Below are 12,465 nucleotides of genomic sequence, written 5' to 3' on the forward strand. Positions count from 1 at the left end.
TTTTATCTCCCTTCAGTTCTCAGTAAGGATATGACGAATGAACTTATACCGAAGAAGAGTAAATCATCTATTTATCACCTTGTATGGTTCCAAAGAAATGTGCAAGGGTATAAATAAAACCTCATAACAATGGCCGATATAGCCACAAAGGATGGAATGTTCCCATAGAAGCCTGCAGCTATTTCCCCCTCCATAAACAGCCTGGCCAACCAACAATACACCTGGCCGTACTGACTGGGAGTGCACTAGAGAAGATGCTGAGCCAATGCTAATACATAGGAAACAAGCTCATGCTGACTAAAATTGTTGACTAAAATAGTAAAAAAAAAAAATAATAATAATAATTATATATATATATATATATATATATACACACACACACTCACCGGCCACTTTAATAGGTACACCATGCTAGTAACGGGTTGGATCCCCTTTTGCCTTCAGAACTACCTCAATTCTTCGTGGCATAGATACAACAAGGTGCTGGAAGCATTCCTCAGAGATTTTGGTCCATAGTGACATGATGGCATCACACAGTTGCCGCAGATTTGTCGGCTGCACATCCATGATGCGAATCTCCCGTTCCACCACATCCCAAAGATGCTCTATTGGATTGAGATCTGGTGACTGTGGAGGCCATTTGAGTACAGTGAACTCATTGTCATGTTCAAGAAACCAGTCTGAGATGATTCTAGCTTTATGACATGGCGCATTATCCTGCTGAAAGTAGCCATCAGATGTTGGGTACATTGTGGTCATAAAGGGATGGACATGGTCAGCAACAATACTCAGGTAGGCTGTGGCGTTGCAACGATGCTCAATTGGTACCAAGGGGCCCAAAGAGTGCCAAGAAAATATTCCCCACACCATGACACCACCACCACCAGCCTGAACCATTGATACAAGGCAGGATGGATCCATGCTTTCATGTTGTTGACGCCAAATTCTGACCCTACCATCCGAATGTCGCAGCAGAAATCGAGACTGATCAGACCAGGCAACGTTTTTCCAATCTTCTACTGTCCAATTTCGATGAGCTTGTGCAAATTGTAGCCTCAGTTTCCTGTTCTTAGCTGAAAGGAGTGGCACCCGGTGTGGTCTTCTGCTGCTGTAGTCCATCTGCCTCAAAGTTGGACGTACTGTGCGTTCAGAGATGCTCTTCTGCCTACCTTGGTTGTAACGGTTGGCTATTTGAGTCACTGTTGCCTTTCTATCAGCTCGAACCAGTCTGCTTATTCTCCTCTGACCTCTGGCATCAACAAGGCATTTCCGCCCACAGAACTGCCGCTCACTGGATGTTTTTTCTTTTTCGGACCATTCTCTGTAAACCCTAGAGATGGTTGTGCGTGAAAATCCCAGTAGATCAGCAGTTTCTGAAATACTCAGACCAGCCCTTCTGGCACCAACAACCATGCCACGTTCAAAGGCACTCAAATCACCCTTCTTCCCCATACTGATGCTCGGTTTGAACTGCAGGAGATTGTCTTGACCATGTCTACATGCCTAAATGCACTGAGTTGCCGCCATGTGATTGGCTGATTAGAAATTAAGTGGTAACGTGCAGTTGGACAGGTGTACCTAATAAAGTGGCCGGTGAGTGTATATATACATACACTACCGTTCAAAAGATTGGGGTCACATTGAAATGTCCTTATTTTTGAAGGAAAAGCACTGTACTTTTCAATGAAGATAACTTTAAACTAGTCCTAACTTTAAAGAAATAGACTCTATACATTGCTAATGTGGTAAATGACTATTCTAGCTGCAAATGTCTGGTTTTTGGTGCAATATCTACATAGGTGTATAGAGGCCCATTTCCAGCAACTATCACTCCAGTGTTCTAATGGTACAATGTGTTTGCTCATTGGCTCAGAAGGCTAATTGATGATTAGAAAACCCTTGTGCAATCATGTTCACACATCTGAAAACAGTCTAGCTCGTTACAGAAGCTACAAAACTGACCTTCCTTTGAGCAGATTGAGTTTCTGGAGCATCACATTTGTGGGGTCAATTAAACACTCAAAATGGCCAGAAAAAGAGAACTTTCATCTGAAACTCGACAGTCTATTCTTGTTCTTAGAAATGAAGGCTATTCCATGCGAGAAATTGCTAGGAAATTGAAGATTTCCTACAACGGTGTGTACTACTCCCTTCAGAGGACAGCACAAACAGGCTCTAACCAGAGTAGAAAAAGAAGTGGGAGGCCGCGTTGCACAACTAAGCAAGAAGATAAGCACATTAGAGTCTCTAGTTTGAGAAACAGACGCCTCACAGGTCCCCAACTGGCATCTTCATTAAATAGTACCCGCAAAACACCAGTGTCAACATCTACAGTGAAGAGGCGGCTGCGGGACTTTGGGCTTCAGGGAGTGGCAAAGAAAAAGCCATATCTGAGACTGGCCAATAAAAGAAAAAGATTAAGATGGGCAAAAGAACACAGACATTGGACAGAGGAAGACTGGAAAAAGTGTTGTGGACGGATGAATCCAAGTTTGAGGTGTTTGGATCACAAAGAAGAACGTTTGTGAGACGCAGAACAAATGAAAAGATGCTGGAAGAATGCCTGACGCCATCTGTTAAGCATGGTGGAGGTAATGTGATGGTCTGGGGTTGCTTTGGTGCTGGTAAGGAGGGAGATTTGTGCAGGGTAAAAGGGATTCTGAATAAGGAAGGCTATCACTCTGCAACGCCATGCCATACCCAGTGGACAGCGCTTGATTGGAGCCAATTTCATCCTACAACAGGACAATGACCCTAAACACACCTCCAAATTGTGCAAGAACTATTTACAGCAGAAGCAGCAGCTGGTATTCTATCATAGGTAATGGAGTGGCCAGCGCAGTCACCAGATCTGAACCCCATTGAGCTGTTGTGGGAGCAGCTTGACCGTATGGTACGCCAGAAGTGCCCATCCAACCAATCCAACTTGTGGGAGCTGCTTCTAGAAGTGTGGGGTGCAATTTCTCCAGCTTACCTCAACAGATTACAAATACAAATTATTATTTCTAACCTTGTCAATGTCTTGACTCTATTTTCTATTCATTTCACAACGTTTGGTGGTGAATAAGTGTGATTTTTCATGGAAAACACAAAATTGTTTGGGTGACCCCAAACTTTTGAGCGGAAGTGTATATATATGTAGATGCGGCAGGGCTCCAGAAACATTACAGCGACGTTTCTGACTGCACACCGCAGTCTTTTTTCAAGCTTCCTTGGTTTGACAGCGTTTTGCAGAAGAGCTCACAGTTTTTAAAAAATGCTCGAGTCCATCCAAACCCGATCGTTCGGCATTTGATTAGCGGTGGCTGCTGAACCTGGATAAAGCCCTAAGGCTATGTGAAAAACATGGATATAGTCATTGGCTGTAACCATGTTTTCCAGACAACCTTAGAGCTTTATCCAACTTCAGCAGCCCCCGCTAATCAAATACCGATCGTTCAGGTTCGGATGGACTCGAACCCGAACCCGGTTCGCTCATCTCTAGAGCCTTGCTCTGGTTTAAGAGCTCTATCTTCTGGGTGGGAGGGAGAGTGGGGAGGAGCATCGTCTGCATAGCGGGGTCTGACCCAGGAAGTCTCCTTCACCTTCAAAATCATAGCAGATCCCCTTCAGGCTGGGGCTTGCATCAGAGGACAGGACTGTGAGGTAATTTCTCCATAGCTTTAGCCCCTCTCTCCCAGACAGAGAGTCCTGCTATACAGTGCCCCCATATGCCCTGCTCATGTCCTTCATGCTCCCTGCAGTCTCTATCAGCCCTTGTGTTTCCCATCCTCTCCATTCCTACTATAATGTGCCTGCATTTACACTGAGCTATACACACTGCAGCTATAATGTGCCTGGACTTACAATCAGCTATACACACTGCTGAACACCCCCCCTTCCCCATTGCTGTCATGTGACCACACAGACCTCTGACAGCAGCCCTGCTTCTCTATTCTAGCCTGTTGTACTGCACTACTGCATTATGGGGATCTGCAGTTCCATCCTGTATCTACAAACTGCTGCTGTTTTTTAGGTTTATGCTCTTACTATACATTATACTCCACATGCTGATTGCTATACTGTACAGTAACTTATAATAACACATATTCAGCTGTTTCTAAATGTTTATTTCATCTGTTCTACATGTTATTCAGAATATAAAATCATTCTTTTTTGGGTGTGGAACCAATTGTCTGCATTTTAATGATTTCTTATGGGAAAATTTGCTTCAGTTTAAGAGTGGATTTGGATTACAAGCGCGGTCCCAGAATGAATTATGCTCATAATCCAAGGCACCACTATATATATTATATATATATATATATATATATATATATATATATATACACACACACACACACACACACACACACACACACACACACACACACACCTGCTTATATTTACTTCAAGCTCCGGAGTCGACACTATTATTTCCAATAACATGGAACACTGGATAACCAAGACCACCATGTATAGTCATTTTATTAATGTTCATACAGTAACATTTTTACATACGGCTCCTTCACAGATATCAATAGGCAGAAACATTTCTATAGGAAAACCCAGAGAAGTGAGTCACCAAGTTTGGGAAGAGAGAAGCCGAGGTATCTCTGGCACATCTGGAATTTTTTCCGCTTCTTCCTGTCACATGTTCATTAATATTCAGAAGAAATGTCAGATAAAGCCAAAAGGAATGCTAATATTTGGATATCTGCATCCTCTGTGTCCCCTCCCTGCACTCGTCTTCCTCCAGTGGCTCCAGCACTAGGACGATCGGCCCCTGTATACATGGAGAGTCACCCTGCGCGGTCATGAAGAGGAGGGGAGCAGCCGCCAACATTACTAAAAGGAGGATGTGGAAGACTGACCCCCTGTTGTCTGTCTCAGTACAGGGGCACAGATGACCTGGTCACTGGTGTAATATTCTAATAATCCAGCACCAACACCTGGGTTAGGAAATATTCTCAAAAAACAGATAGGTCGAGACAAGATGATCTTAAAGGGGTACTCCAGAGAATAATTATTTTTTAAATCAACTGGTTTTATAAATTTATACAGATTTGTAAATTACTTCTACATAAAAATCTCAAATTTTCGAGTACTTATCAGCTGCTATATGCTCTGCAGGATGTGGTGTATTCTTTTCAGTCTGACACAGTGCTCTCTGCTGCCACCTCTGTCCATGTAAAGAACTGTCCAGAGCAGGAGAGGTTTTTGTTATTGGGATTTACTACTGCTCTGGACAGTTCCTCACATGGACAGAGGGGGCAGCAGAGAGCACTGTGTGAGACTGACAAGAATACACCACTTCATGTAGGACATACAGCAGCTCATAAGTACTGGAAGGCTTGTGATTTTTAAACAGAAGTAATTTACAAATCTGTTTAACTTTCTAACTCCAGTTAATTAAAAAAAAAATCCTCCAGAAAACCCCTTTAAATGAATAAATATTGTTGGATTTAGGTTATGCAAGGTTATAAGTTCCAGGCAGTGCTGGAGGATATGTATTATTCTATAGGAGGGAGTACAGCACAGTCTATGGACTAGATCCAATGCATAAGTGATTTCCAGTCTATCTGTACTCTGCTACTGTAGACTGAATATAGTCGCTCCCATAAGAACTGGAGTTTGCCGCTGATTCCCCCTGAGCTTTGTAGCCAGTGGCCAGTATTGACCGGGCAGGAGCATGACCACGACTAGCTGCAGCCAGACTGAGATCACTGGGGAGCCATGAAATGTCAGGAAAGATTACACAACGCAGAGGAGATCTCATAGTGAGCGCTCAGATTATAGAAGGTCTAGAGCTGCGTCCAGTGCTCCGGGGAGACTCCAGTAATTTAAGAGACGTTCGGGGATATCAAGTGTTTTCATTGTGGTTTCTGCACAGATTACAGCTGGGAAGGATTCTTCATAGAAGGATTACATTTGGAGTTCCCCCTGACAGATCAGGTTAACAGTGAAGTTTTGCTCCACACAAATCACAAGTCAGACCACACATGGAACATTGTGTACGGTATTGGCCATCTGCATATAGGAAGGACAGGGCTGAACTATCGCAGAGGAGGGCGACCAAGGTAATAAGGGTACGGCCCGGTTCAAGAACAAAGACGGATTACCAAAATTTGGGGTTATTTCATATGAAAAAGACGTTTGATCACAATAAACAAATACATGAACGGACAGTACAGAGATCTTTTTACACCTAGGTCTGTAACCATGACTCTGAATAGAGGAAAGAAGGTTTCACATCATCACAGACGGAATTCTTCACTGTAAGAGCGGTGAGAACTGCAGGCCTAAATGAAACATCTAATATTAAAATATGCAGTGGATTTCTGCCGATAGGACACTGATGCAGAGATGGTGTAAAATTTTAGGAAAAAAAATCAACCAAGGCATTTGCGATATTCTTGAGCAGTTTACGTCGGCTGTGCCCTTTTTCATTTTTTTCCCCCACTCGGAGGTGGTGGGGTGTGTGGTTGTAGTTTCATGTTAGCTACTTTATAAATCAGATTTATCATGGGAGTTTTTGCATGAAAAAAATTGCACAGCAGTACTCCACTCCTACCCATGCACAGTTTTTTTAGCCAAGTTTTCTTAGACGAAAAATTGTGCAAAAAAATTGTGCAAGATTCATCAAGGCCTGTGCGCCTAATGGTAAATTTTGAGCAAGGTCTGTTACATGGAACCTATGGATGGGGAAGCCTAGTAGTGGACTGTTTCCCCTCCCAGCATTATGTATCAATATGATGCCTATAGCGGAAAGTGTATGAATCTTTGCAGCACTGTAATGACACAGCCGCGCAGGGGAGACTGATACATGAAAGAAAGAGTCCATTACAGGGTTTCCCCGTCTGTAGGTTTCGTATTATACTGAACATGGGAATAAGCCCTTAGTTTTATTGTTATAATTGGTGCTAGGGCAGAATTTCCCCTTGTACAGGGCAACTGGTATCTGTCTTATGAGTTATTCTTTTTCTTCCTCTGGATGAACACAGTAGGGTAATTTGGATGGACCTTGATGGGTTCTTGTTAGAGATGAGCGAACCTCGAGCATGCTCAAGTCCATTCGAACCTGACCGATCAGCATTTGATTAGATGGGGCTGCTGAAGTTGGATAAAGCTCTAAGGTTGTCTGGAAAACATGGATACAGCCAATGACTTTACCCTTGTTTTCCACATAGCCTTAGGGCTTTATCCAACTTCAGCAGCCACAGCTAATCATATGCCGAACGTTCGGGTTCGGATGGACTCGAGCATGCTCCAGGTTCGCTCATCTCTAGTTCATGTTTTTTTAACACATATTGCATGTAAGCGGTCACAGTACAAAACCAGCGCCAAAAAGCTGATCAGCGAGGATGTCAGCACCACGCAGATCAGTTACTCCTCCCGTGGATAGCTCAACTGTACACTTTGCCCCAAAAAAGACCCTTTAAGAGATGTTTTTGCCAACTCCCCATATAGGGTAGCCACACCTGCTCTTTATACATCGTAAACTAAAGAAATCTCTTTTTTTATCCTCAAATGTTTCAGAAATACAGCTGCTCTTCATAAAAACAATCCATCACGTTTGCTGATAAAGACCTCTTTGAGCGGTCTATCCGCGGGGTCCCTGTGGTGCTATCCATACCGTCTGACAGCTGTCCAGGTATTACCGGGGTGATTTATTCTTTGAAGGTCTTTCTAATTGAATTAGTGTAGGTGCTCTGTGAACCCTTGACCTCCATTATTCATAAGGAATGGCCATTGTGGAGCCTTTGATTTGCCTCACATGTTATCGGGTCTGTCTCTTGTACACTTTATCTTCCTTACTGCCGTATTCTCTTTAAGACTTCTTCAAATGTCGATGGCCAAGAAAAAGTGGTGGAAGATGCCTCATGTGCTGTCAGTGAAATTTCTAGTAATAGATGGTGGAATTTCAATTTGTAGGCTCTGCTTTGTATTCAGCAAAGGCGGAACTTGCTCCAATCCTCCCCCAAAGTCATTAGACCCCATCCATCTCATGTGGGATGCGGAGGGACCATCTGAGAACACATTTGTTTTATATTTATTTCAGGTTTGGCCTCCCAACATCCAGCAACTGGAAAACAGGTCTGTTCTTTCTCGCAAGTGAATGGTAATTGGTTAATGTCAGGAAATTACCAAGTCACGGGGCAATGTCTTCTAATGAAGCATGTAACCGATTTAACTCAACCTGTCTGTCATCCATCCGGGGCTCACGCTTCTATTAAACCAATGTGTATTTCCATTGATTTTCAGCCTGATCTCCTGCTCTGACAATAATAAACCATTCCTGGGTGAAGATAAATCAATGTACTGAGCTGTAGGATATATAACCTTCTATGCCTTCTAATGTACCACGGGTGAAAACCAGTCAAGATTTCTGATGCCATTTTAGAATTATCCAGATAGGATCCTGTTCACATCAGGTTATGTCAATATGTTCAGTATCTGAAGAAAAAGCTCCCAGTACTTAGACCTAACCATCCCGGCCACCTATCAATGTCAGGGTCCTTTTGGCCTTTGCTGAGGTGTTATGCTTCAGAATATCTTTCAATCTCCAAGAAAGCATAGCGGATAACGGGTCACTGCTACACAATTCTTTTCAAGGGATTGTCTGGTTTGGAAAATGTGTATACCCTTAAGGGGCTCATCTGTTCAGGATCCTTATCTCATCCTCCTTTCTTTCTCTGGAGGACCTATCCTGTCCTGCATCACAAAGAAAACACATTGATTTGAATGGGCATCATGTAATTCTTTCTTTCCCTTGTGGTGGCGCTGCAAGGAAAATGATTATAAGTGCCACGTTTCTTCATCGATTATAGCTGGTCACAGCATGTCATATCAACTTGTAATCTGTTTATTGTCGGAGACCCTTTCTAACAAGTCCAAAGTGGGGAATCCCTGTGGTCAATCAAATGTTGTGTTTGACATATATTCTGTATACAGTGTCTGGTAAGCTGTGAGAGAGCCTTACAACCTTAGTTTCACATTGTGAATTACAACACTGGGCACGAATGCTGCCATCCACCATTGGACCTGGTGAAAGTAGATCATCATCTCATGCTGAAAGGGGTATTCCACTCAAACATAACTTTTTATACATTGCTGCCCATGGTGAGCCTAACAATTCATTCTATACTTGTTATTATCTATTCTATACTATTGTCTCCTTCCTCCTGTTCTGAGCTGCTGATTTCTGCCAAAAGCACAAGAAACTGTGTATAAGCTTTTCTTTCCGTCTCCCTCCTCCTTGCAAGATGGCTGGCTGTATCTACAACTTTGTATCTTCTTTTTTTTTTAATGCAGGAATGGATATTCTGAGGTCAATTTGCTAATGAACTCATCCCAGTATTACAAAGAAGCTACAAAGTTGCAGATAGCGACTAGTTTACATCAGCCGTCTCGGAAAGGAGGGAGGAGGAAGGGGAGATGAAGCTCAAGCACTGTTTTTTGTGTCTCCAGCAGAAAGCGGCAGAATCGGAATTGAGGAAAGGAGACTGAATAAATAATAAGTATGGAAGGAATTGTAAGTCTCACCATGGGCAGCAACATATGAAAAGTTATGTTTTAATGGAATACCCCTTTAAGGATGTAGGTGAGAATAGCAGCTTGACTTTCAAGTTCCTTTGTTCCTCGAGTGTTTGGTTATTGAGCATAGAGAGTTTTCATACAACTCATTGACAATAGAGAGGGGGTCTTGACTCCATGGACCCCATAGTGACTGTATAAGCTGATTTATAATATGTACAGGCAAGGTTGTGGAAAAAAGCAATGCTGAGCAACTTCCAAGAAGGCACTGACATATAGGAACAGGGTTACAGTGACTCATGGCTGATCCTTCATATCATCGGATGTGGTCTGCTGGGACTGGAGGTCTTTTCTAGGCACGGCTGCACTGTGCTGCTTCTCTCACCAAGTCACATAAATGTGATATAGAATAAACATACAGAAAACATATTCCAAGTCCTCCGTAAACCATTCCCATATGTACTGTACTCCGTCCTCTCAAAATAAAACTGTATGTGTTTACTCTGCTGGGCAGGGTGTGGACCTCGCTGTATCCGTCATCCATCACCTCACACATTCTGCTGTATCTGGTACCTAATGATATCCTATAGTGACACAGTAACACCATCCTTTATATGGTGACGCACTGTATATGAAGTACACAAGACTGTACCTCACTGATACGCCACAAGCCGCCATTATATGCGAGCAGAATTTATACACAGACTGAATGTTTACAGGAGAATAAAACATTATTCTGGGAACTTTATAACCAAGATGGAGCTTCACTTTACCAGCCCTGAAAATGAGACTAAAGAATAACACAATGGAATATTTTACTATCCAATGGTAAGGCTTCATTCACACGTTCAGTAATTTTTCCCACTATTTTTACTCCATGGTCCGGATAAATTAATCCGTATTTGCATCCGTAATTGCATCAGTTTCTGTAAAATGTGAATAGTACTGGTTTGCATAGATTTGATCTGTAATTTTTGCGGACGTCACGGCAGTCCCATAGACTTCTATTGGGAATCCGTACCGCAATCACAATCCACACGTCTGTAAATTTTTTTTATTTTATTTTTTTTTACCAAACTGATTACGGAGCAAAATGAAAACGGACTGTGTGAATAGCCCAATATAAATCAATGTGCTCTAAGTTGAACAGAGATTACGGATCCGCAATTACGGACAACTTTACTGAATCTAAGATGATTAGATTGTGAGCTCCTATGGTCAGGGATGTGATAGGGAGATTAGATTGTGAGTTCCTGGGGGTAAGGAATGATTAGAGTGATACAGAGATTAGAATGTGAGCTGCTATGGCTGCAGAAGATGGCAGTGATACATTGTGTGTGTGATGGGGAGATTAGATTGTGAGCTCCTGGGATCAGGGGTGATTGGAGTGATACATTGTGGAAGAATAATTTGCAACTATTTACAGAAAGCATTATCCAGACATCATCTTATATTCTTTTACAGATACATAAAAAATTAAAAGTTTAAAGGTTTTTTGGGTAATCCTTGGCGTTCCCCCCAACATGTCTAAATCCGACAGGACCATCCTATAGACTGTGATCGGGACCCAACACACAGGAACACACCTAGCGGAACATAGCAAAAAGATCACACATAAAGCTCAGATTAAACTCTGGGTTTTGGAGCTGGCGATATGGTGGATCACACGAATGGCTCATATGCCAATATTACGTATTTATTAGTCATTTCCTCCAGGCTCCATCTGCACAAAGATGCATTTCTTTCATGGTCTGTAAACTCAGAAGGAATCTGTCCTGAGCACCGGATACGACTGACCCCAAAGAGATAAAATCACCCAATACTATAGAGAGCGTTATCCATAGAAGAGAGGCCTTTTGTTTGGTACAATAGCCGTAATATCTGCGGTTGGATATTGGATGGGATGAGGTTACAGAATACCGACAGAGAGATGAACCTCCAAACTCCTATTGTGGGGAGAGGGTCACAGGGGGGAAAGGTTGTAAGGGAAGAGAATACAATTTCTTTTAGTGAGCGTCACGGAGCCTGAGAAATCTTATGTAAAAAGTCACAGTTCCCTTAATATCTGGATATTGGCCAGTTACCCCTGCCCTCCAGTGACAATGTTCTGGCGCAGCCACCAAGAATACAACAGATCTGCACACCATGTTCGACACTTCTTACACCTCCATGTGTCAGCAGAAAGGGATGCAACAAGAATTATAGGATACGTTAATTGGAAAAGTAGATGAAGGGTTCTTATGTAGCCCTGCCAAAAACTGGGATACGGTGTAGAAAAGAATCTTGACAAGTTGCACAAAACATGTTATATGTCACTGCGATATCTTTGACACAATTTTCATGGATAGTCGATTGTTCTAACTACAGGAAGATGGTGGAGTGTCTATTACAGGGGCCAGGAGACAATAAGCAGAAGGAATGTGGAACCTTTGGCCCTCCAGTTGTTGCAAAACTACATTTCCCATAATGCCTGGACAGCCAAAGCTAAATGGGAATTGTAGTTTTACAACAGCTGGAGGCCAAAATTCCCCATATATAGAGTGTGTACAATGGATTCCAGACAGGGAGGTCTGGGAAAACTCTTACTTTGGGAAGATGGCAGCCATCATTGCGGAGGCGTATCCCGGCTTGCAGATGCCCTCTGAGAAGTTTGCATACTTGGTGGCAAGTTCTGCTGATCTGTGGGGAAAAAAAAACATAAAACAAAATGATCAAAAAGATGTAGAGAATAAAAAGATGACAAAACACTAAAATATTAATAGGAAACCTTCACGAGAATAGCACATAATATACGCACAGCACTCAGACTACATCTTTTTTACAGGATTTATCAGAACCTGAGATGAAGAATACATTGCTAGTAATAAGAACAATCAACGAAAACTATGTTACATGTCCAGTACAGGTAAAGCTGACACCTACCTGAATGCTACATTATAGTGTACATAT

At 42.4% G+C, this 12,465-nt stretch overlaps 1 protein-coding gene across 5 annotated transcripts in view; it reads right to left on the reverse strand.

Annotated features, from left to right (window-relative positions):
- ST3GAL3 (ST3 beta-galactoside alpha-2,3-sialyltransferase 3) overlaps positions 1-12,465 on the reverse strand; it is a 184,037-nt gene that overhangs the window by 58,840 nt on the left and 112,732 nt on the right. For all 5 annotated transcript variants that reach the window (XM_069981268.1, XM_069981267.1, XM_069981271.1 and 2 more), the window contains one exon: positions 12,103-12,195. In XM_069981268.1, the coding sequence (XP_069837369.1) occupies positions 12,103-12,195 (93 nt within the window). The remainder of the gene's footprint in view (positions 1-12,102; positions 12,196-12,465) is intronic.

Source organism: Dendropsophus ebraccatus, chromosome 8 (genome assembly GCF_027789765.1).
Source record: "Dendropsophus ebraccatus isolate aDenEbr1 chromosome 8, aDenEbr1.pat, whole genome shotgun sequence".
NCBI lineage: Eukaryota > Metazoa > Chordata > Amphibia > Anura > Hylidae > Dendropsophus > Dendropsophus ebraccatus.